We start from the raw sequence: 23,506 nt of genomic DNA on the forward strand, positions 1-23,506 counted from the left end.
ACATAATTAGGAAACCAATGTTGAAATATTTGGATATTTACTCGGAATTGAACCAGCTGAGGCCATTTGGAATTTATTAAAATAAAAAGTACAGTTTTGGTGTAAGCAGGGGCATTTGCAGTAAAGTAAAGTTATTTGAATATCAATTGCTTTCCCTACAGGCGTACTTTCTAAACAGCACGGTGGGTAGGTTTTGCTGGCTGAGTAATGCAAAACTATTTTGTACAATTATATAAGATATATGAAAATGGTTTAATTACTTGATGAGAAATTATTCTTAAACACCGAAGGAGAATGTGTAACATTCATTCATAAATACAAATATATATATTTAAATACATTTTGTTATCCACTCCACTCCATTAAATTGTGCCCCCAGAAATACCTTAAATATGTTTGTGTATGTCCAGCCATTTAAAGTTCAGGGGTTAATCAGTGGGCCATGGGTTAATTCAGATTGGGTGTTAACATCCTTGAAGTCCTGCGTCTCGGGTTTTATTCATCCGCCGGCTGGTTATTGTTGCACATGGTAGTGTTCATGGGTGCCAGCCCCTGTACCGCCCACGGCCCTCCGCCCACATTAACCCTTTAGCAGCAGCATCCTGATACGCCCCGAGACCCCCGCTTAACCCCTTAACGCCGGAGTGCGTGACTCAATGCCTGATTGTAGTCTGATGCAGATTGGCTCCGGCTGCCTCCCTCCACCCACACACGGCCGCCTGCCACGCCCACTCGACCTCAGTGGTGCCAATTATGGATGACAAAAGGTAGCTAAAAATATAACTTTACAGTTGGCCACTTAAATAACTTATACCTGTATTTTTTACTATTCATTCAAGAAATAATATATAAATTGAAAACCATGCCATACTTGATTTTATTTAAAGAACTATTTATAAATTATCTGTTTAAAATTATCTAAAACTAAGCCACAAAAAGCTGCTAGTTAAAAAAAATATACAAATTGCACCTAAAACTTAAGCTAGATTAAAAATAGTAATTGTGATAAAGCTAACTCCTTAGATTCCTTATAAAAAATTTTAAAACCGCAAATCTATGATGTAAACTATATAGTTTATTCGTGTACATTTTTAATAACCTTAACTACAATTGTTTCAACAAAGTTTAAGATCTTCTCTATGGCAGCTATAAAATAAATATTAAGTCGTCTGATCCCGAAAATTAAAATATAAATTAAGCTCTGAAAATATGAGTTTAATTATGAGTTTGCGAAAGTCACCGTAATTTTTCAATAATGTTTTTTTTTTTCACTGTAATAACATTGATTTCCACAGTCAAGGTTATCAAATCAAAAATAACATTCACAATTTAAGTTTAAATAAAATATGCCATACTTACGAATGGATACAAACAACTGTACACAAATGCAAACAAAGCATAGTCTTTTACCGGAAAATAAAAGCATCAGTGCACATGATAACTGCGGACTTGTTGAAATAATATTATTATCAAATCAGCACGCCAATTTAATACTATATGTGACAAACTAATTCAACAAGCAATTTGTATACATTATTTTTGGCAAAGATAAACAATGCGGGGCCATAAAAGCCAGGTATTTGAGTCCAATGCCCATCATTCAACTCCAAGATGCGTCTCTTTCTGTTGTTATTTTTGGCCCTCAGCTGCTGCCTGATGGTGAGTTTAAATTTGTGGAGGTTTATTAAATTTTGTATTAAAAAAAAAATAACTTTAAGATTTATAAAAAAAAGCAAGCACAACGGAAAGCTATATATTGTACAAATTAATCAGTAAATTAATTTGGCCCAAACGCTATATGATGTGCTGCCCAAGTGGGTTTAAATTAAAAAAAAATTTCTACCTTAATACTTTTGACTAAAATTTCAATATGCCAGTCAGTCATCAACTGTTGTTTGCTGTCCTATTGTCTAAAAGAATTCAAATATTTTTAGCAACCGAGCATGGCAGAAGTGGGTTTGGTTCGTGGACTGGAGACTGCCACTCATCATCACAACTCCACTGGAGAACAATTCAGAGCTCCTCCACCACCACCTAGCTCTACAGCAGCCGGATCGACAGGTTAGATGGTTCCAACACTATGGAAAGGAACATCTTTTGACCGCAGCCGAGTGCAAAAAAATATATCACGTTATTCACTTGAAGTGTTACTCAATTTGTACTACAAATAAAGGTCTAGCAAACAGTATGGATTTATTTTCGGATCATTAGAAAAACTTCAAAAAGGCCAGAAAAAGGCCATCATGCCAGAACTTTAGCGCAGTCGGACATTGCGACACCCGGGGCAATGCAAATATATGCACATGTTGACATAAGTACATGCAAGCCGACGCCGGCCACCAAATGACGATGCCAATGGAGTTGATAGAACCAACTAAGATGCCTTTGCCGGCCGACCCACCCGCCACCCACCGCCCACCGCCCAATACCACCCCCAACACACTGGATAAACACCATGCAGCCCAAGAATTGAGGTTCCCAGACAACAACAACACAGGTCTAGCCAATATCATTTCACACTCACGACCAGGCGACGTTTATGCGAGGTTATCAAATTACAAAGACAATATTACTCATGTTTATAGGTTGGGTTGTTTTTGAAATGAACATATATTTATACGATTTTTTTCCTTTTAGGCATTTGTTATTTCAATATCGCAAGACATTTCACACCCACAGTTTTACCAGTTTTTCAAGCCAAGCTGTGGTGTAAGTTAAAACCAAAGTCATTTGAGTGGAAATTACGCTGCAAAAACTTTTTATTCATTTTTCAATAGGGACCGTAATCATGATAAGTCATAAAAATCAGAATTTAATGATTATTATTTGAGTATTGTTTAATTGACCAAAAATAATGTATTATTTTGAGCAAAAAATAATCATTATCTAATCATAATTTATTTAAAAGATTTATGAAATTAACTAGCTAATGGCAAATACTTATTTTAATATTTCTTGTTATAAAAAGCCTCAATATGTTTAAGTAGTAGCCAAATCTTAGGCTATAAATGGCATATTACAATATTTTTTCTACAATTTAAAATATTTTTCACTCTGTTTCGGTGAATAAAGTGAAAATGGTATGTGCTATATATATTTTCGGAATTGTTTTTTTGCTTTTTTTTGGCAGGGACCGTAACGATTATAACTAAGCTCACAAAACCAACAGTAATTAAAAATTATTTGGATCATAGAAAAACTATTTGAACACATATAAATTGGGGATAAACTATTTTTTTGTTGTAAATAACCTTAAATATATTATTTTAGATTTATATAATTAAAATACCGATTATTTTTGATATATTTTCATAATAGTTTATCTGCTGTTTTTGTTTTACTTTTCAAACATAGGACCAAAAAAAAAAAAATATTCAATAGATATTGCATTATATATACTCTATGCTCAATTCCTTCATGGTGATATTTTGTATATCAATAACTATTGTTTGCGGGGTTCCTGCCGTTTGGAAACTCTGGCCGTGTAAACAGCCTGAAAAGCGAGACAAAACTGGCGGCCGAGCAGAAAGCCTTTGAGCCCTGAGGTCACTGCAAATGCGTGACGCGTGAAAATTCGTCAAATGCAGGCCAACTGACATGGGGGAGCGACTGACTGTATGCCCTCTTCTCGCCACCAGATGCTGCTTAAATATGCACAAAGACTCGGCCATGCGAGTTTTGGGAGGTGGACGGTGGGCGGTGGGTTTGCCACGGGGCGTGGCTCGACTGGCTGTCAACTGATTAAGCAGCTGAGAAGAGAAGCAAGGACCTAGGACCCGGACCACCTAGGACCAAAGACCAAGGACTCATGTGAGTGGCTGTCATCGCCGCGATTCGGGGCATTCATATGGTAACAAGCGATTCACACCACTTGAATTGCAATTAAAACCCAGAGACTGAGACTGAGCAAGAGACTGAGACTGAGTCTGAGTCTGAGTCCTATGACTGCCCGGAGTAAAGCCGGACATGAGTTAATCTACCAAAACTCCGTGTTACAGAATTCTTCTCTTCAAATATATAATCAATTTAATTGCATGCAAATGATTTGATTTTATACCGAAATAAAACATAAATGTAAGCGTTCTGTTTGCAGTAAAGTGTGCTATCAATAACCATCGATCCATTGTACCTCTATCGACTCATAATAGTTCTTCCAAATCCAACTATTATTTTAGAAGTAAGTAGCTTTTTCATACCGATTAATCCATTACATTTCCGTATAACTTTAAATTGACCCTCAGGCTAACAGGATGCCAAGTTAATTGCTAATCGCTAATTATAATCTGTCACTGGCACAAAGCGTTGAATTGAAACTTAACGGAAATTAGATAAAATCTTTGTCTTGGTAATAAATAAATATAAAGTGGAAAAGCATGAATTAGTAAGCATCGTACTGGGCTACTTTTGATAAGCAACTGGTTAAATCCAATCGCTTTATTAACTTGAGAGGAGCCCTGTGTCGGCGGAACTGAACAGTTAGATGAACATCCTTAATAATATCGTATAACAACAAAAAATGGACCTTTAAATCCCCTTAATTTCCAGTGGAAAGGAAGCCGCGCAACCGTTTCCTAGGTGAATTGTATGACCGACCACAGCAATCGAGTTAAAACAAGTCACAATTAGCCGGTAAACACTGTAAGAAAATCAAAATACCAGAAGAAAAATAAAAATAAGCACAACAAATTAAATAATTATGCAAATGTACCAAAATGTTAAAATGAAGAAAAAAATAAAAACATTCTTCTAAACACATTGTAACCGCAAATCAATGAAAAAACTTATAATAAAATAACTAAGAGTCATTTCCAAATTATGTTTGTATTTATGAATTTACCAGTGGAAAAGAAACAAAATAAAGTAATTACTAGTAATAAGATTTTAATGAACATTTTAAATTTAAATTCATTAACTTCAGTTGGAGATTAACTTAATATGACTTCTGTGATAATCCAATTTAGTTAAGTATTTTTTTTTTGAATTTTGTGTTTTAGAGGTTGCGCAAAAAAAGGGAGATTTTTGTTCTAAGCTAAGTATTGTTTTAAATTGTTTTAAATTTAAAATACTTATTAATAGTGTGTGCTGCTCTAGTTTTTTTTTGCCAGTGCATTTTGCGTTGCCTGGCAACCTTCAATTTGGGGTTCGGTGGCGCAAACAAAGGCGCCCGAGACCACAACAAATGACGGAGTGGAAAACGCAATTGGTAGCGCAGCCGGCGCAGCAAAGACAGGTGAAAACGGGTGCAAAACTCGTCGGAATCCAGGAATGTCCTTCAAGGATGTGCGAGGTGCGTGACTCTCTGCTTCTGCTTCTGTCCCCTCTAAATGGCCACCGACCACCGACCACCAACCATCGACCACCAACCACCGCATTCTTCTTCCAGATCTGGGGGAACATCTCAAGCTGTTGGGTTTTCCGCGGGTATTTCCGCTGCAATCCCTGGCCAATCCGCACGGCAGCCTGGCCAGTTTCCACATAGTCGCCGAGCTGCTCCAATGGCTGGCCGGCCTAATGGAGCCGGGCGCCCATTTGCCCGGCGGCGTGGAGTCCGAGGAGCAGCGGATTCTACTCGTCCGTTCGGCCACGGAATTCTTTGTGACCAAGGCGGCCATTCGCCTCAATCCCCGGAAGCTGTATGCAGCCGCTTCGGTCACGGCAGCGGAACTTCAGAAGGTAACCCGACTACTGACCGCCCTGGGCCAAAATGATGCCGATCGCGACGAGGACGAGCACAGGGAGCAGTACGGGAGTCTGAATCCCGTCGATATTGGCGATAAAATGGAGGACTTGCGCAAGGCTCGAGAATTGGCAGCAGACCTGGCGCAGCGGGGCACAACCATCTACGAGCTGCTCTCGCAGGAGCTGCTGGACAAGGAGGCGCGTCTGTCGCTGGCCCACAAGCCCCTGGAACTGCTCAGCGTGGAGAGGACGCTGAAGAATGCCATCCAGGCCAGCCAGGTGCGATTGCAGTCCGGCCGCGCCCAACTGGAGGCGTCCAAGGTCGAGCTGAATGCATTGGGCTCCAAGCTGCAACGACGACGGGCGGAGCTCGAGCGGACCCGCCAAAGATTGGAGGCCCTGCATCGCATACGGCCGGCGCACATGGCCGAGTTCGAGGAGTGCGAGAAGGAGCTGCAGCAGCTCTTTCAGCGCTATTTCCTTCGGCTGCATGTCCGGGATGCGCTGAAGTCACAGCTGGAGTTGCGCACCAAACGGGCCACGCCCATTGCCTCGCCCCTGCTGCAGAAGCCGGCGGAGACCTCCATGCCCTTCATTCCGGATGGACTCATCGAGGACGATGATGACGACGACGACGGCGATGACGACGATGACCAGGACGACGACCAGGACGATGATAACCTGGATGACGAGGGCCAAGGTCATGACGATGGCGGCGTCGAGGTCTCCGGCCTCGAAATGGTAGTAAATGGACGCAGTGTGTTCGGCCTGGACTCGGAAATACCGGACATACGGGACGAGGACAAGCTGATGCAGCAGATCAACCTCACCGCGGCGCAGGGAAAGCGTCCGGGTACCGCCACCTCCAGGATGAGACCCACCACGGGCAGGAGCAGGAAGGGAGTCGGAGGTAAGGAAGCACACTGGTAAAAAACACATAGTAAATTCAAGTATTTCATACACAATTTGGAAAGTTTTTCGCTTTGATTGAGTAAACAGTTGCATTGTGGGAAAAAAAAGCCAAATTAATTAAAATGATTAAAGGATATAATTCTTTTGCGCAAGTTTAGTTTCGGTTTTAATTGGTTTTCTAAACAATTGGACCGTCGAAAGAAAAGTATAAGTACATTTAGAGCGCTTTTTTTTACACACGAGATCATTAATCGATTAACCTCTTTCTAACTCAAAAAATTATATGTAAACTTACAATTCTTTTAAATTTTTGGGACATTTTTTGTCTATTATTTAATTAAGAAAAATTATTTTTTGAAGTATATGTACTTTTTCCCATAGTTTATTGCGGTTTTTAGGTATTTTAGATATGGCAACATTTCATTTTATTCAATATTTTATTTGACAATTTTGGAAATTGATAAAAACTGACACGACGCATCGAAATCAACTTGTTTGTACTGCTTAAAATTTAACAAATTATAGGGAAAGGGGCGGCAGGAGCAGAGGGAGGAGGTGGCGATGCCAGAGCCGCTCGAGGATCCAGAAGGGCAGGAGCAGCTGGCGGAGAGGCCGCTGGAGGTGGCGCCCATCGAAACGGCCGCAATGGCCCCGGAAGCAGTATGCTCAACTCTCGGGACGATGACAGCAGCTTTGGCAGCTCCGACAGTGAACTGGATGTGGGCGAGATCATGGGCATGAGCGGGATGAGCGGAATGAGCGGCATCAGCGGGCTGAGTGGCATGAGCAATATTGCCCTGGGCGCCGGCGATGATGATTGTAAGTCCTGCCATTATGCACAGTTTCATTCGGCACAACTTGTAATACTATTTTCCCCAGTTGACCTCAACTCCATCGATGACGTTAGCATTTTGAAGTTAACAGGCGAACTACCGCTGCGACCGAAGACGGCCAATAAAGCGGAGCACCACAGCGACGAGGATTTCTAGAACTAACTAACTAATCATTTTCTACGGATTTTATAAACACGGCCAAGAGGGCATTCAGGTTGTCACAAATAAATAATTATTCTTAGCAAATGATCAATTTATTTTTTTCCTACCAAACATTCCTTATGTATGTGCCAAAAACGTTTTAGTTTATATACCCTTGCAGCTATTGCCAAGATTCAATATTCTTTTAATTTCAATTCATATGCGTTTATGTTAGAATCATTGAAGCTATGACGATTTTAAGATCAGTTATTCAGTTAGTTATTAGATAATTCAGAATTAAGGTTTAAATCACATCAAAATCGGACGGATATATATCATATAGCTCCCATGGGAACAATCAAAACATTAAAAAAAAATAACACAATTAATCTCACATAGACATACAACAATTCCGCCCTAAAACTTTACAAAAATCTTTAAAAGATCCCGATCTAAAATTATTCTATGGTCCGAATCATTTTGTTTATTTTATTTAACAAACCTCTTTATCGTTTGTGAAGTAGATTACAAAGTTGAATGAATTAAATTAGTTTGTTTAATTAAACTTTATTCGATTCATATTCATAAGTGTCTTACAATTAATACGCATATGTAGATATAGGGATAGAGTTATGGATAGGACTAAAAAAAGGATAATTTGTATCGCAAGGGCAGACTAAGGAGAGCCTTCGAAGCTGCACAGTGGAAAATATATATACAAAAGACAGATGAAATGGGAGGGGGGGGGGTTTGGTGTTTGTTGGGTCCATAATACCCCATAATACCCATACCCCTTACATCACCACATCCCGGCAGACGATCTTCGTTTTGGACGAGGCCCTCTGACCGCCGTACAAGTCCGAGGATGCGGATGACGAATAGTCGATGTGACTGCCCGCCTGCGACTGTTCCTGTCTGGCCAAGAAGCTATCGGCTATGGCTCGATCCAGACCGGTGTACTGGAAATTGGGTGCTCCGTCCAGGACGTCCGCTTCCGATTTGCGGCGCTGCCGGCGATTGGCATCCGATTTGCCTGCCCGCCGGCGCCTCCGCTGTCCGTTGATCTCCGCCGACTTGGTGCTCTTGTGGGTGCGATAAGTGCCGCCCAGACTGGCCGGATGCGGATGGGCGTAGAGCACGGATCCGGGTCCGGGTGCGGTTCGCATGTACGGAAGGGTCATCCCGCGGTATTGCGGCGGCAGCGGCGGAACCGGCAGCAAAAGTCCAGCTCCGGCGCCCGGCGGTGGAGGTGGCAGGCGTGTCGGTGGCGGCGGAGCCATCTAAATTAAATCAAAACATGCATTACCATCAACATAATCAACATATTAACAATTCAACAGAATCTGGAGAAAGCAGGAACTGTTTTTCATAAAAGGTTCAATTTTAAAAACTACAAAATAATAATTATTATCTTCACGAAAAATGATCATTTTTGAGCTAAAAAAAAATCAATTTAAACAATTATGATTATTTTTGATAAAACAAAATAAAACTCAAAATTAATTATTATAAATGATTATTTTTTTTAAGTAAAATAAAACTTTATATAACATTTTTTTTTTTTAACTCTGCACATAGGAGTCCGCAGTTTCAAAATTAGCTTTTTTAAGAGCAAAAATCATCAATTATCATTTTTGATAACAAATAATGAAAAACCAGATTTTTATAGAATTACTCAAAAAATAAAAAAAATAATTATAAACAAAATAATATTACTAGGAAAAAATTTAAGATAATAAAACATATAATTTATTAGTTGAATACTTAAGAAAAGTAAACTTAATTATTTTAATTTGAATTGTAACAAGGTAACAAGCTTTTAAAATAACAAGTTCAGTAAATAACACAAAAAGATCAACTTCTGAACCATAATTATACAAAAAATAAAAATATAACTAGAACATTGAAGAAAAATAAAATATATAATTTTGATTTTAAATCATATTAATTCCAAAAATAATATTTTTGTAAATATACCTAATTAATATTATTAACATAATAATGAAGAAATGCAATTTGAAAGGTATGCCGCCAAGAAAAATTCAATTAAAGTGTAAAACTACTGTTCGAAATAATGTAATACTAGTCAATTATAAATAAATTATAAAACAAACTTACACCACTGCCAGCGGTCGAGGGAATAAGCATAATCTGGCGCGAAGGCGGCGTCAATTTGCGGACCGTGGGAGGCGGCAGGCTGCCCATCTGGGTGGCATACATCCACATTGCCGCCAGCTTCTCGGTGTTCACCTGTTAAAAAAAAAACCGATTAAAAACAAAGTCCATATTTTTTATTCATATTTGATCCACCTTTTCATTGCCATTTAAAGACATTGCCTTTATGTATTGATCAACCTTTTGTTGGTCCAAGGCAATTCCAGAGGCATTCGACTTTATAATGACATCGCGTAGCTCGCTGTGCTCCGATCTGCAAAAAGATTAAAAAAATGCAAATAATAATAAAGGTTTTTATTTTCAATTCAAACGTTTTCATAGTTAAGCAATACTGGAAAGTTGGCAATTTTATAGCAATCGATATTTGGTCTTATTTTTTAAAGTGCTGTATTTTGGGTTTTTTCTGGTATATTCTCGATACTCTCAAAAATGAGCGCCAATATTGAAATGTGTTAGCCTTTTTGTTTCGCTTAGATCTGGAAAGATAAGTAATTTCCTGGCTAAGCTCAAGTTAGAATATTTATGTAGCACACTCGCTCTGTTCACAATAGTGAACACAACCATAAAAGGACTTGTCAAGTTTTTTTTGACTGTCACATAATAAAACGTTAATGCGATAAGTTGAAATTAGAAATGTTATTAGACACTTTACTTCGTCGTATTGGCTTCACTGTATTTCTTTGTTCATAAGCGTTTTAGTATTTTTCTCCTATTCACTCTAGAACGTTGGTATTTTACGGCTCTGTTAGCACGGTCACACTGCAGCGCAAATCGATTTATTTTGTAAAAAAAAGAAAAAAAAAACCGCATAGATCCGCAAAGTTTTTGCAAACAAGCGTGTGCAGCTCGTTCGCCCTGTAGCCCAGTGCCGCAGAACGGAGACCCACGGCGCCGCCTTGATAAGTCCGCATCCAGTATATACCCGATAATCACGATATTCTGCGTATTATTCAAAATCAAGTAGAAGACACAACACAACGGCACAACAACAACGCAAGCTCGCCACGTCAGTGGGAGTGAGCGAGAGCGCAATAGCCAAGCGTACGGGAGAGGGAGCGAGAGGGATAGAAAAAAGGAGGAAAAATGTTTAGTAACTTTAAGGAGCGTTTTATATCGGCCATAGCGCCCGACTTACCGCCTCTGCCGGGCAGCGGTGAGCGGAACAGTGGCGGTCACCATCACCACCACCACCACAGCTCGCCGCACCAGCGTCTCCGGTTCGGCGGCTCCGGCGGACAACCGATGCCGGATAAGTTCCCATACGCGCGGCCCCCTTTTCTGCAACTTCTCACGCCGGATGAACTGCGCGCCTCCGCGGACCACAATGTGCGACCCATCATCGTGCCGCGGGACATCAACCTGCTGCCCTGGGGCACCGGATACGCCGAGTGCGTCAATTCCGGAAAGTCTGAGTGGAACGAGGACCAGGGCGCCTTCTGTCGGTGAGTGGTGCGGCCAATTTGGGTCACCGTCGCCGTCATCATATACTCATTTGTTTAGGTGTTTCTTAAATATTCCCCAAGATATGGCTGTCCTATCTGAACAATGATCTTTTTTCGAATCTCAGAGAAGACTATTTGATTGTCTTTTAAAATCAAACCAGGTGGTGTCCATTAGAATAATAGAAAAGAAATGCAAATACATATATGTAGATAGAATGTAAGATCATCCCTAAAATAGTCCCAAGGGGTCAACACATCTTTTCCTATCGATTTTGTCATCATATACTCATTTGCTCAGGTGTCTTTTTTAAATATATTCTGTGAGATATAGCTGCCCTATCTTAACAAAGATGTTTAGAATATCTGATAAATGTTATATACCAAGTTGTAAATGATTGTCTTTAAAATCAACTCAGTGGTGTCAATATAAATATTTAACAATATTTCTTATCCCTAAGAAAATCTTACTATCGATTTCGATATAAAATTATCCTTAAAATAGTCTTCCAAGAATCGAAACTAATAATCAAAAATTGAATTTTAAATTCTTATGAAAATATTTTATTTATTAAAAAAAAAAAAAACTTTCGTTAGAAATCTTTTTTCGTGCCTTTGTTTAGTATCATTGACGTATTTGTTTGTTTATTTCTCTCTTACATTTTAATTTAAACAATTCATTTCCCTCGCACTCAACAGAAAAAATTTTAACATTTTCTGAGTGTTAAGTATATTTTGCACAAATTCAGCCACTGCATTTATATCTTCAAAATAATACAAAGAAGCTACTTATTTGTGATACGAAAGACCAAGATTGTTTAAAGGTTGCGTCACTATTACCAAAACTAATAAGTTAGTCTCCAAGATAAATGTATTTGTTTCTCATGTTTTCCCAGAACAGAGTGTCAAAAATCTCTGAGAAGTAAGTAAGACTGCTATTTACACATGTTTAAGATAGTGTTTTGATTAGGTATACGTCGCATTTAAATCCTACAAACGGTTTTGGTAAACAAAAAACACCGAGAATTGTAAAATTAATATATCTGCTGTGAAAAAAAAATGAAGTATTACTTATGTATATTGTTCAGCTCAACTACTCATTTAAGCTTTTTGTTCAAACCAAATATAACGCATTCTATAGCAAATTAATTGGTAAACATGACTGGTAGCAAAACAATACTGAAACAATAGTGGAACTTCCTGATTCTAAGCAATTACATATATCATTTATTTTAGAGAGCTGATAAGAATTTCATTGTAGCTTTATATTGCGTTTTTTTACTATGGTTTTTAAATGTCAGGCATATTTTATTGATTTTTTCACCTTGAAGAATAAAATAGGATTTGTTAAGAAGAATAAGCATAGCTTGGAATTTGAGTTGGAGTGATTGTCAAACCTAATCTCTGTATTACCCTTTCTATCGCCAGGCAAGTTCTTTCGGATCCGGAGCACAAGCACCCGGACCTTCCCTACACATACTTCGGCATCTTCGACGGACACGCCGGATATGGAGCCGCACTGGCCGCCTCGCATCAGTTCCATCACATCCTGCACGAGAAGCTGGTAGACTGCCTGGAGCTGCTCCTGCCACGGGATGCGGAGGCCAACAGTGGCGGCGGCGGGGATGGCACCAAGCTGAATCCCACATTCCCGCACCCCATCTACTTTCAGCGACGGGTGAGCAAGGATGAGCTGATCGTCGGGGCGCTGGAGAGTGCCTTCTTCAACATGGACTCGCTGATAGCGCAGGACAGTGATCGTTACCGCGATGCCGGTGGCTGCACCGCCTGCGTTTCATTGTTCATCGATGGCAAGATGTATGTGGCAAATGCCGGCGATTCCAGAGCCGTGCTCTGCCAGCGGCGTGCCACGCCCGAGAAGCCACACACGAATGCTACGGACTCTGGCATTGAGCCGGACCCCCTGGAAGCTAGCTGCTACCCAGTGCCGTTCTCCGCGGATCACACGCCCGAAACGGAGCGCGAACGACTGCTGAATGTGGCCAGGTTGAAGCCACACCTCATGGGCCAGCACTATGTGGCCATGGAGTATGCCAAGCGGCCGCACATCAAGGACATGGGCCAGCGCATCCTCTGCCGGCAGGGAACCATGCGCGGCTGGACGTACAAGACGCTGACCAGGGAGGATCTCCGCATGCCGGTGGTCAATGGCGAGGGCAAGAGAAGTCGTCTGCTGGGCACACTGGGCGTAACGCGTGGCTTCGGCGACCACGAGCTGTTGGCCATCAACACGGGCATACAGATCAAGCCCTTCCTCACGCCCCATCCCGATGTGCGGCAGAGGGACCTCACGCAGGTGGTGTGCATTCCGGACGAGGACAATCGGGACGGTGACTACGGCGTCCTCGTCATGGCCACCGACGGCCTGTGGGACGTTTCCGAGAATGAGGCTGTTTCACGCACCGTCTTCCAGACGCTCTCCAAATATCCAACGGAGAAGCATCGCTATACGATGGTCGCCCAGGAGCTGGTGGCCCGTGCCCGTGGCAAAATCAACGATTCCGGGCATTGGCGACTCGCCGACAGCAAGGCGGCCGCCACTGTCGATGACATATCGGTGATTGTGATCCCGGTTAGCCAGTATTACAAGGAGCATGTGGAATGGACGCAGAACTACAAGCGGGATCTCGAGCACCGCCGTCGCCAGGCGCAGGCCAACATGGCCCAGGAGGCGGTCAACGTGCTCAATGGCGTGATTGCCGAGGAGGCGCACGTCGTCGAGGAGGAGGAGGAGGAGGGCGAGGTGGTCGTGCACGAGGCCCGGACCACGCAGAAGCAACCGGAGAAGCAGCAGCGTTCGCAGGAGGCAGTCGACGAGACCCTGGTGGTGGAGCTGACCCCCTCGCTGAAGCAGGTGCAGCTAAAGGACGCGGATGCAGCAGGTGAGCGCACACGCCCAGCCAATTCTTCAATTTAACTTAACAAACAAGTCTTAAATCTCTGAGCAAGAGTTCGAGCAGAGGCACATTCCAAATCAATCCAATTCAAATACAAAATTGATTACACACATTTATCTAGGAATGGCATGGTTAAAGCACCCATTCACAAAAGAAACAACTAATTTTTCAAGCTTTTTAAAACAAATTAAAATGAAGTTTATCTGGACTAAAAGCCAGTGGAATTATGTACACCACCATGTTTAGTGATCCAGATAAGTTTGTCTGTACAAAAAAATACCCAAGATTTTTGGCTCTACAAAAAAAATGCATGACTAAAAACAAACTCTTGTAAATATATATCTATATATATATACATATACTTAAACTATTTTTTTTACATTCCAGCGGCCGATTCCGGCAAGGAAGAGGATAATGGTAAGGAGAAGGAAAGGGAGGCGACGACAACGCGACAGCAGACGCCACAGCAGCAACAAAAGGGCCGCAAGGGCAAGGGAAAGCACTAGGACAAGGGTCCTGCCACACAGGCCGCATTATTGGGCTTATTTGGAGACACAGCAATATTCAAACGGATGCAGATGCGACAGTTAATAACACATCTATATTTTTTTACACTCCACACACAAGAACAAATTCAAAACATTCAAAGTTAATTACATAATTTGCTTATGTACAAAAAAAAAAAAACAAAAAAGAAAACAAAACAAAATCGCAAGTCAACTTAATTGCATTGTACAATAATTTGCTTTAACTAAGTGTATTTATTTTGATCCAAATTTGCTAAGGGATGAACAAAGCCTGAGAATAACGGCGAGATTTTCAATTAAAACAAATCAAAACCTTATGATTCCAATTAAACACATACACGAAAAGAAAAAAAAAACTAAAAACAGAATTAAAAAAGTATTTTAAGCAGTGAAACGATAAAATAAAATAAAACAACAATTATTGTTACATAGAAACAAGCGAAATAATTATTGGGTTAAGAAAATATTAGAGAAAAGAGCCATTTAAACTAAACAATATTAAAGTTGTGTGAGTCAGAAGAACGTTAAAAAAAAGTCAAGAAGATAATAAATAAAATGATATAGTAGTATTATAGTACATAGCTTGAGTTGGCTAAAAAGATTTCTAAAGTGGTGGGAGACCTTCCCACCCAATTTTTCAGAATATTTTGTGGTAAGACTTATCTAAAACGATAAGAACCCACAGATAAGAACACGATTCATTTGCTTTACGTTTATTAAATCATAGATAAGCATATACCGCAAATGAACTAAAGGTTTCATATGAGTAAACCCCATTTTATCAAAACAATTTCAAACTTCGAATTTAATTTATTTTTCACTTCATTTTCTCCTGTTTTGGTTTCTATGATTCAACTTTACAATAATTTCGAATCGATTTCGATTACAATAAAATGTTGCTCATTAAATTTTTCAATAATTCATTAGGTGTGATTTCGGATTTCATTCATATTATATAGTTGTGGAAGCTGTAAAAATCTACTAAGAAAATATATGTACGTAGCATCCATATCTATACAAATTTATTTTGTTTTTTCAGGGAGTTTAGTCGATGTCCAGGTTTAGATCGAGGTCCAAGATTATGTATAATGGTTTAAGTGGCTGTGAGGGTATAGTATTTGGTTCCAAATACTTGGTTAGATTTTTCTATGTTTTGGGGACTGCCTGCCATCTCTGTCTATCTGGTGCAAGTTCAAAATTTGGTTCACAAGCCAGTTGTAATATTGTTTCATAATATTTAGTTATGGTATTTATCTTGATCATAAGCATAAAGTACACATTTTAAAGAAGTGCCAATTATCGAAATATATGAGTTTTGAAATGGCGATGCTACGATAATTTCTGTACGAATTTTTTAAAACGTTAAGAAGCGTTTTGAAAACCAGCAATAATGCTGAACTATTTGGTGTGTCATGAGCCATGATTTTCTTATAACTTCTTAAATCTTTTTTAAGGCGCTTTTTTGAAGTACCCGCATATCATATATAATATATATTTTTAAAGTTTAACCATCAACGCCGTTAATGGCTTTGGGTACATTTTTTGAAACTTTCATATTGTTAAGCTATTGTTTTAGAAATTTAGCAATATATCTTGACTGCATAACCTTTTTATGATAATATAACCTTTATCTTAAAATGTTGTTGTATATTTGAATTGGAGAATCATACAAAATCCTCCCCTCCGTTCGCTTCCCTGTTTTTTTGTTTTTGTTTTTTTGGAAGTTATTTGTTTTTAAAAATTTGCAAGTTTAACTAACATTTTCTAGGTGGTGTATATACTTATGTATGTATATGCAATTATTGTTTTTTTTTTTTTTTTAGCAGTAAGTTCAGTAGTGGCACAGCGCATAAATCTTGTTAGCATACAAACACACGCATACACAGCACACATACACACACTTTCAAAGCACACACACATACAGCTAAATAAGCCCCAAAAATGTCGGAGAAATTTTTGTGTTTCATACATAGCTTGCTCAAAAATTGATTACAATTTACATTAATTTTGTTCATATTTTTATTCGTTTTTTTTTTTTGCTCATTTTGTTTTGTTTTGTTTTTTTAAATTTTTTTTTTAATTTTTATAATTCTTTGTAACACCATTTTTAACAATGTTTTCTGGGCAAAAATTGAAACGAATTAAACTGCAAACGAAGTAGCGAAGAATTTGCTTATAAAATCACATTTTTAGTTGTCTTTCGAGTGGCAAACAAGTTCTTGGGCAGATCGTTCATTGGCGTATATTCTCATATATATATATATGTATATGTATATATATATATATAATTCGCTTTAATTGTTTAATCGTACGGTGATAGTGTATCATATCTGGATTTGTAAGTTAGTGAGGGCTTGGAAATGACTCCAATCGAATTATTTTCTGCGTCATCCTATTGTAACTCGTAACTTTCTAAATCTAGTTACAGTGCGTTATGGTATTGTAGAACGATACAACTTCAGTTGGAAGACATCAGCGAACGAAATGGGAAACCAATTTTGTGTGATCACAACTGTTTTTCCTTTGAATAAAATGTTGAAATAAGAGCGTAAATAAGAGTAGCAAGTGGGAATAAAGTGCTGGCTTTTTATATCCCTTTCCTTATGAGCCCAAAAAGCTCCTTTTTCGCCTACGCTTTTATGTACATTTGCTGTATAAACTCGTAATTATGTATATTATTTGTTTTTCATTTTAGTTATTTGTGTAAAATTGACATTCCAAGTAAAATTTGTGGGAAATTTTCATTTTCATTTTTTTTTTTTTTTTTGTTTGTTATTAGGCTTATTATCTCTTTACACAGTTTTTCTTAGCTTCTTTACGATTTGTTATAATAGTTTGGCGACAAAAGTAGTTAATAATAATAGAAAAGGATCGTGGTTTTTTCCCTTGTTTTTCTGTTAATTATTTTTCTTTTTTCGTTTAGCTTTTTAATTAATTAGTCATACAACAATAACAAGGTGATGTTGAAAAATTTAGCTACGATTAATTTAATTAAAAATATGTATGCATTTGTTTTATATGTTGTAAAGTTGTGGTGTGTGCGTGGGGATTACATTCGATTTCGATTTCGATTTCGAGTTGTGGATAAATACTGGATGATCAGGCATTATCTGGGTTGATCCTGGCGCCACGAACACACACACATGCACGCACTCGAGGCCCTTGCTCAAGGATTTGTTATATAAATAGCTATATTTATGTATATAGATGTATATCGGTATCTGTATAGTTATATATATATATATGTGTATATAGATGCCCTGCACTTTGCTTTTTGGCCTTGGCATCTCGGTATGCTTTCATATAAAATAAATAATCAACAATTGTCGTTAAATACTTAAAGTCGGGCCGATTACAGATTACACGCCACTAGCCTAAACCACGCGCAGCTTGGCGCTGCGGCAGCGCTGGCGAGGATTGCCCAGTGGATGTGGATGCGGATGTGGACCCAGCCTGTGCCCGTTGCCATTGTGGACGAGGCGTCGCGGTATGGCACAGCAACATTGCATCAGAATACTATAGAGTCGGAAAACTAGCCGGTTTATCTGCCTCTTGGCCTGGCGTCGCGCACACCATGCTGCGGCCCAGGATTAGGAGTGCAAGTTGGCTCGGTCCTTGGCCCGCCTTTTGGCCAGCATCGACAGTTCCACGGGTCCCACATTGGCCGCCTGCGGTATGGCAATGGCCCGAAACGTGGCATCCACAGCTCCCCGCAACGCCATCGAGATGTGATTCTGCTGCTGCTGTTGGGCGCCCAGCGAAAGCTGTGATCCGGGTGCCATTGCATACTCCGTGAGCTGAACACCGCCGGCGAATTGCTCCCGCAGCCATGGGTGCTCAAGAATTCGCGCCGCCGTCGGCCGATTCTCTGGCACTATGTGCAGCATCTGGCGCAACAGTTCCTTGGCCGGCACACTGACCAGTGCCCAGCGACTGCTGGTGAAGTCAATGTGTCCCGACCCGATGCGCTTCAGTATCACATCCGGCGAATCGTTCGGAGTGCTGGCGAAGGGCGTCCGTCCCGATAGCATGATGTACAGCAGCACGCCCAGCGACCAGATGTCGCAGGCCAAGTCGTATCCCTGCCGCTTTAGAACCTCGGGCGCCACAAAGTTGGCCGTGTAGCAGGGCGTCATCAGGAGTCCATTGTCCGCGCGCAGTTGCTTGGCGAAGCCTGCATAGAAATACATACGTCATTGATACTCCTCATCAACGGGAACAAAGACCCCAACAGAATATAGCCTTGCATTTCAATTTTCAGATTTATATCTAGAGGTTCATTTAAAAGTCGTTTGGAATCGAAACGTAACATCCATACAAATTCCAACTGAATTAGGTTGCAAGAGATTTCTGGAGGTCACCAATCTTGATAAATAAATGATAAATATATCAATCTTATCTATTGATAACCTGAAAATCTAGCCAAGGCAAAGTTAAAAGCCTATTTATATTATAGTTTTCCACAAGCCTTTAGTATAAGCATACAAATTAACCAAAATCGGTACAAATATTAAAATATATACGTATAAATATACAAATGTTTTTATGAAAACAAAAAAATATTTGAAATGAAATTTCCCTTTTTTTTAAATCAAATTGCGGAACTGCAATTAAAAAAAAAAAATTCCCTGTTTATCACGAATCTCTTTATTTTATTTTTTAATTCTTTTTCAATTTTTTTTTTGCAGGAATTTTTGTAAGTAAGAAAATTAGTTTTTTTCTATTCTCCCTTAAAGGTATGTTGTTTTCGACCACTTAACATTGGCTCACTACTATTATTTTGACCTCAACTGTATAAGAAAATGCATCTTAACTTCAATTAAGCCCTTTACTTTTACTAATAGTTTTATACAAGCCATATAATGGTTATTGAGTGACTGCAACATATAACCAATTTTTGAACTTCAACAGTTGATATTTATATTAGGTAGTTTTTAGATAATATATCGGATTGGCAACCAGTAACCTCCTTATGCCAACAAACTGGAAATTGCACTACAAGGCCATACAAAGTGGAAAGTGGAAAGTGGAAAGTGGAATCACACTCACCCAAATCACAGAGCTTCAGGGTTTCGGGAGTTTGCCGCATGCTGGCATATATCATATTCGAGGGCTTCAGATCCCGATGGACCACTCCATGCTCATGGAGATAGGCCACTGCGGACGCAATCGTCCGTAGAACGGCACTGGCTTCGCTCTCGCACATCTGACCCACGGCCAGGATGCGATCGAGCAGCTCGCCGCCCTTGAGCAGCTCCATTACCAGATAGGCGGAGCCCGCATCCTCGTAAACGGAATACAGGGTGACGATATTGGGGTGGTTGCCATACCTCAGCATAATCTCCACTTCCTCCCAGCAATCGGCCGACGTGGATGTGGACGCGGCGGCCACGGCTGCCTTTTCGATTACCTTCACCGCATAGTGTTTCTTGGAGGCGCGATGCTCGCATAGCCGGCACACCGAGAAGGTTCCTCGGCCCAGTTCCTGCAGCAGATTGTACTCGGCATGGAAGTTTCCGGGCAGGACACCTGGCAGCGTTCGGGGCGCACCGCCCAGCGGAGCGGCGGGAACGGGAGCAATGTTGTGCAACGGGCTGCCGCCAGCGGTGGAGCGGCTATTCGAGCCGGCTCCACACTGATCCTCCAGGAGGACGGGTGCCACAAAGCTAAAGCCACGGAAAATCTCGTGCGCCGAGGCGGAAATGGGACCACCCGGCGAATCCCTGGGTGACTTCGAGGTGTATTCCACATCAAAGTAGAAGGCATCGTCACGGCTAACCGCCGGTATAAAAGGCGGACGCACCTGCTTTCGTTCCAATCCCACCCAGTCGATGGTGGCAAAGAAGCAGTGCGCCTTGATGTCCAGTATTCCCTGGGCACCAGCACCCAATCGGTTCTGCGGATTCCGTTTAAAGAGGGCCCGCAGCAGGGATTGTGCCTCCGGCGATAGATTCTCCGGCATGCCCAGCTTGCTCCTGAGGATCTGGTTCATGGTCTCCTGGCGGGTTTGGCCATGGAATGGCAAATTCCCCGTCAGCATTTCGTACATGAGCACACCGAAACTCCACCAATCGGCGGCAAAATCGTGTCCCTTCCGGTTCACGATCTCCGGTGCCATGTACTCCACCGTACCGCAAAAGCTGTAGGTCTTGGAGCCATCCAAGGGCTGCTTGGACAGGCCGAAATCCGTCAGGGCAATGTGCCCGTGCTCGTCGAGCAGTATGTTCTCCGGCTTCAGATCCCTGTAGATGATGCCCAGCGTGTGCAGGTGATTCATGGCCAGCGCCAGTTCCGCCAGATAGAACTTGACATCCTCTTCGGTGAACATCACCTCTTTGGACAGGCGGGTGAACAGATCGCCGCCACGAAGGAAGTCCAGTATCAGGTAGAGTTTTCCGGGTGTTTGGAAGGCGTAGTGGAGGCGCACGATGAAGGCGTGACCCACATCGGCCAGGATCTTGCGTTCGTTGGTGCTTCTCACGCGATCCTTCACCTTAAGGGTGGCCTTCTTCAGCACCTTCATGGCGTACAGGGTGCCGGCGTCCTTGCCAATGATCTTGCGCACCAGGAACACCTTGCCGAAGCTACCTTCGCCCAGGACACGCAGCAGTTCGAACTGCGAGGGATCGGCCTTGTCGTGACCCTCCTTGATGACCTCCTTCAGCTCGAATTCGTTTTCGTTTTCCGTTTCGTCCAGATTTTCGGTGTCCTCTGAGCCAGTGGCTCTGCCCACAACGGCTCCTTCTCTCCTGCCTCCTCTGCCACCGCCACCGCCACTGCCACCGCCTCCCTGGGACTCGGAGTCACTCAGCTCCATGAGCTCTGGTGGCGGGCATAGTGTACGCTGGGCCGCTGGCCTTTCTCTGGGGGATTCCTGCTGCTCCGCCGCCGCCGCCGCCGGTGAGATGTGATGCTGTTCCAGGGCCGCTTGCAAAGCGGACTGCTGTTGCACCTGCTGGCGACGCTGCGATGAGGTCACCGTAGTCACCGAAGAGGTGACCCCGCCGCTGCTGCTGCCACCGCCGCCGCTCTCCTCGTCCTCCGTGGGCGTGTGCTCCATGGGCGTGACCGCCAGGCTGCTGCAGCCGGAGGAAGTGATCTGCATGCGTTGGCGCAGCTGGAGGCCCAAGCCGCTGCTGCTGCTGCTGCACTGCTGCTCCGCATTGTTGTTGCTGCTGCTGTTGCTGGTGGAGATGGAGACGTGATGGTGGTGCTGATGGTGTTGGTGCTGCTGCTGCTGCTGCTGAGGCTGCTGGCGGAGATCCTTTTGGGAATCGGCCAGCGGCATGACGTCAATGGCTGCGGGCGTCGTGGGGCTGCTGCTCCTCCTCCTCCTCCCCGTTCCCGGTTCCCAGTGTCTCTTCTTCTTCAATTCCGGCCGCACCTCCTCCTCCTGCTCCTCTGTCCTGTTTATTACTTCTCCTCTTCCACCTGCTTCTGTGTTACTCCGCCCCCTCTGCCACAATACCAGCTCCTCCCTCTCCTTCTCCTTCTCCTCCTCCGCTCTTCCCACTCTTTCCGATTTCTCTTTTCTTTTTTTTATTACTTCCGCTGCGTGGGCGTCGCTGCCGACTGCGCTGTTGCTTCTCCGGATTTCTCTGCTTTCCGTGCTGCCCTTTTTACAGCCAATAAGTTGCACTTTCGCAATGCCTCGCGTTTTATACGCCGTCTGCTTTGCTATCCGCTTCGCAATCCGCACAGCTGTGTTGCTTCTTATCACTATTATTTACACATTAAACAATAAATAAAGTTTTTTTTAATATTTTTCCTACGCAAGTGTGACCGCGGCTTTGAAATATACCGAAAAGTACAGAAAATACCAAACGAAGTCAACCTGCCTTGCAAGTCGTGACTTATTCACGATAACTCAAGTCACGGTCACGGTGGTCTCCAATACTCTTTTCGCATCGACCGTTAACCGAAATTAGTCGATTTAAATTCGCGAAACGAATCATTTAATTTGGTTCGGGATGTTTATATAATATATGCCAGAAAAAAAATCAAAATTGATAGTCGCTGCTGATGTTCATGGAGAATGTAATTAGGCGTATGCATTCAGGATTTGGCTAATTTCCGTTCATAATACACCAATTTTAAGACTTAATTATTGATTAAATGTACTAAAAAAAAATGAAACTTGAAATATTTTAAAAACTCTACTCACTTTGTGCAAATCTGGAGGGCGCATCTGTACACGGAAACGATGCTGACCACAAAGTGGAGAAATAGGGCAAAGATGAGACCGCAGGCGGCGGATACCTCACTGTTGGTATTGATCAGATCAAGCTGGAAGGTAGGGGATAAAGCTATTAATGTGAACAAGTGCCTTAAATGGGAATACCCAGCTGTACCTGCTCGCCCTTTTGTTCCGCCATTCTGTTGAGATCCCTGGACAAACCAACGCCGGAAATGGCCAGGGCCAAGGTGCTGCTGGCGATGCAGACCAAACTGAGGGCCAGGAAGGCCGTCTGTGTCTTGCGCATGCTCACCACTCCAAGGGAACCAGTAACGGCGGCTATCAATCCCGTCCAGATGCCGCATCCAGCCATGGAAAGGGCCGCCTCTCGAACGATCAACAGCGATCCCAGGGCCACCAGTGAAATGGCCAGGAGCAACTGCAAAGTGCCCAGCACTATTTGCAGTGGAAATGCCGAGCAGCATTCGTTACTGGCCTTTCGCTTACGCCGATCCTTCGATGAAAGCGATGACGAGGCACTGCCTCCGCCCTCGCTGCCCTCCTTGTACTTGATGAATTCCGGTGGGCAGCGCTGTTTACGGCTGATCCTGGAGTCCAAAGTGTTGGCCGGACTCTTGGTGGCATTCACCTGCACAGAATTAATAGTAGTCAATGTGTTATCACTTTGGACCACATACGAGCATAT

General features: G+C 42.1%; 4 protein-coding genes and 1 long non-coding RNA gene across 5 annotated transcripts in view; 3 read left to right on the plus strand and 2 right to left on the minus strand.

Annotated features, from left to right (window-relative positions):
- The first annotated feature begins 374 nt into the window (after positions 1–374).
- Positions 375–2,186, plus strand: LOC128265509 (uncharacterized). The gene is made up of 3 exons (XR_008268879.1): positions 375–767; positions 1,549–1,659; positions 1,935–2,186. It is a non-coding gene; the product is annotated as an uncharacterized LOC128265509 (long non-coding RNA).
- Positions 2,187–5,194: 3,008 nt separating this feature from the next.
- Positions 5,195–7,661, plus strand: LOC128265502 (clusterin-associated protein 1). Its single transcript, XM_053001537.1, has 4 exons — positions 5,195–5,287; positions 5,384–6,589; positions 7,117–7,410; positions 7,471–7,661. The coding sequence occupies exons 1-4, from the start codon at positions 5,266–5,268 to the stop codon at positions 7,578–7,580; spliced, it is 1,632 nt and encodes a 543-aa protein (XP_052857497.1). The 5' UTR covers positions 5,195–5,265; the 3' UTR covers positions 7,581–7,661.
- A 451-nt stretch (positions 7,662–8,112) lies between these two features.
- LOC128265517 (uncharacterized) overlaps positions 8,113–23,506 on the minus strand; it is a 31,134-nt gene continuing 15,740 nt past the window's right edge. Inside the window, exons 3-7 of the mRNA XM_053001558.1 lie at positions 22,976–23,449; positions 22,789–22,910; positions 9,876–9,993; positions 9,684–9,815; positions 8,113–8,845 (exon numbers count right to left, since the gene is read on the minus strand). Coding sequence (XP_052857518.1) covers positions 8,360–8,845; positions 9,684–9,815; positions 9,876–9,993; positions 22,789–22,910; positions 22,976–23,449 — 1,332 coding nt within the window. The 3' untranslated portion in view covers positions 8,113–8,359. The remainder of the gene's footprint in view (positions 8,846–9,683; positions 9,816–9,875; positions 9,994–22,788; positions 22,911–22,975; positions 23,450–23,506) is intronic.
- Positions 10,476–15,067, plus strand: LOC128265516 (protein phosphatase 1H). Its single transcript, XM_053001557.1, has 3 exons — positions 10,476–11,182; positions 12,608–14,082; positions 14,485–15,067. Exons 1-3 carry the CDS (start codon positions 10,824–10,826, stop codon positions 14,601–14,603), a joined length of 1,953 nt encoding a protein of 650 aa, XP_052857517.1. The 5' UTR covers positions 10,476–10,823; the 3' UTR covers positions 14,604–15,067.
- LOC128265515 (ribosomal protein S6 kinase 2 beta) lies at positions 17,369–22,583 on the minus strand. The gene is made up of 2 exons (XM_053001556.1): positions 19,674–22,583; positions 17,369–18,798 (listed from the first exon to the last, which is right to left on the minus strand). Exons 1-2 carry the CDS (start codon positions 21,910–21,912, stop codon positions 18,215–18,217), a joined length of 2,823 nt encoding a protein of 940 aa, XP_052857516.1. The 5' UTR covers positions 21,913–22,583; the 3' UTR covers positions 17,369–18,214.

Source organism: Drosophila gunungcola, unplaced genomic scaffold (genome assembly GCF_025200985.1).
Source record: "Drosophila gunungcola strain Sukarami unplaced genomic scaffold, Dgunungcola_SK_2 000127F, whole genome shotgun sequence".
Lineage (NCBI taxonomy): Eukaryota > Metazoa > Arthropoda > Insecta > Diptera > Drosophilidae > Drosophila > Drosophila gunungcola.

What these genes read in the sequence shown, in the direction of transcription:
- LOC128265515 (XM_053001556.1), bottom strand. Translation starts at nt 21,912, where the DNA reads ATGCCGCTGGCCGATTCCCAAAAGGATCTCCGCCAGCAGCCTCAGCAG. An exon ending in CCTGAAGCTCTGTGATTTGG is followed by an intron (nt 18,799 to 19,673) that starts GTGAGTGTGATT and finishes ATTTCTATGCAG; the next exon opens with GCTTCGCCAAGCAACTGCGC.
- LOC128265502 (XM_053001537.1), top strand. Translation starts at nt 5,266, where the DNA reads ATGTCCTTCAAGGATGTGCGAG. An exon ending in GAGCAGGAAGGGAGTCGGAG is followed by an intron (nt 6,590 to 7,116) that starts GTAAGGAAGCAC and finishes AACAAATTATAG; the next exon opens with GGAAAGGGGCGGCAGGAGCA. An exon ending in GGGCGCCGGCGATGATGATT is followed by an intron (nt 7,411 to 7,470) that starts GTAAGTCCTGCC and finishes TATTTTCCCCAG; the next exon opens with TTGACCTCAACTCCATCGAT.
- LOC128265516 (XM_053001557.1), top strand. Translation starts at nt 10,824, where the DNA reads ATGTTTAGTAACTTTAAGGAGCGTTTTATATCGGCCATAGCGCCCGAC. An exon ending in GACCAGGGCGCCTTCTGTCG is followed by an intron (nt 11,183 to 12,607) that starts GTGAGTGGTGCG and finishes TTCTATCGCCAG; the next exon opens with GCAAGTTCTTTCGGATCCGG. An exon ending in AAAGGACGCGGATGCAGCAG is followed by an intron (nt 14,083 to 14,484) that starts GTGAGCGCACAC and finishes TTTACATTCCAG; the next exon opens with CGGCCGATTCCGGCAAGGAA.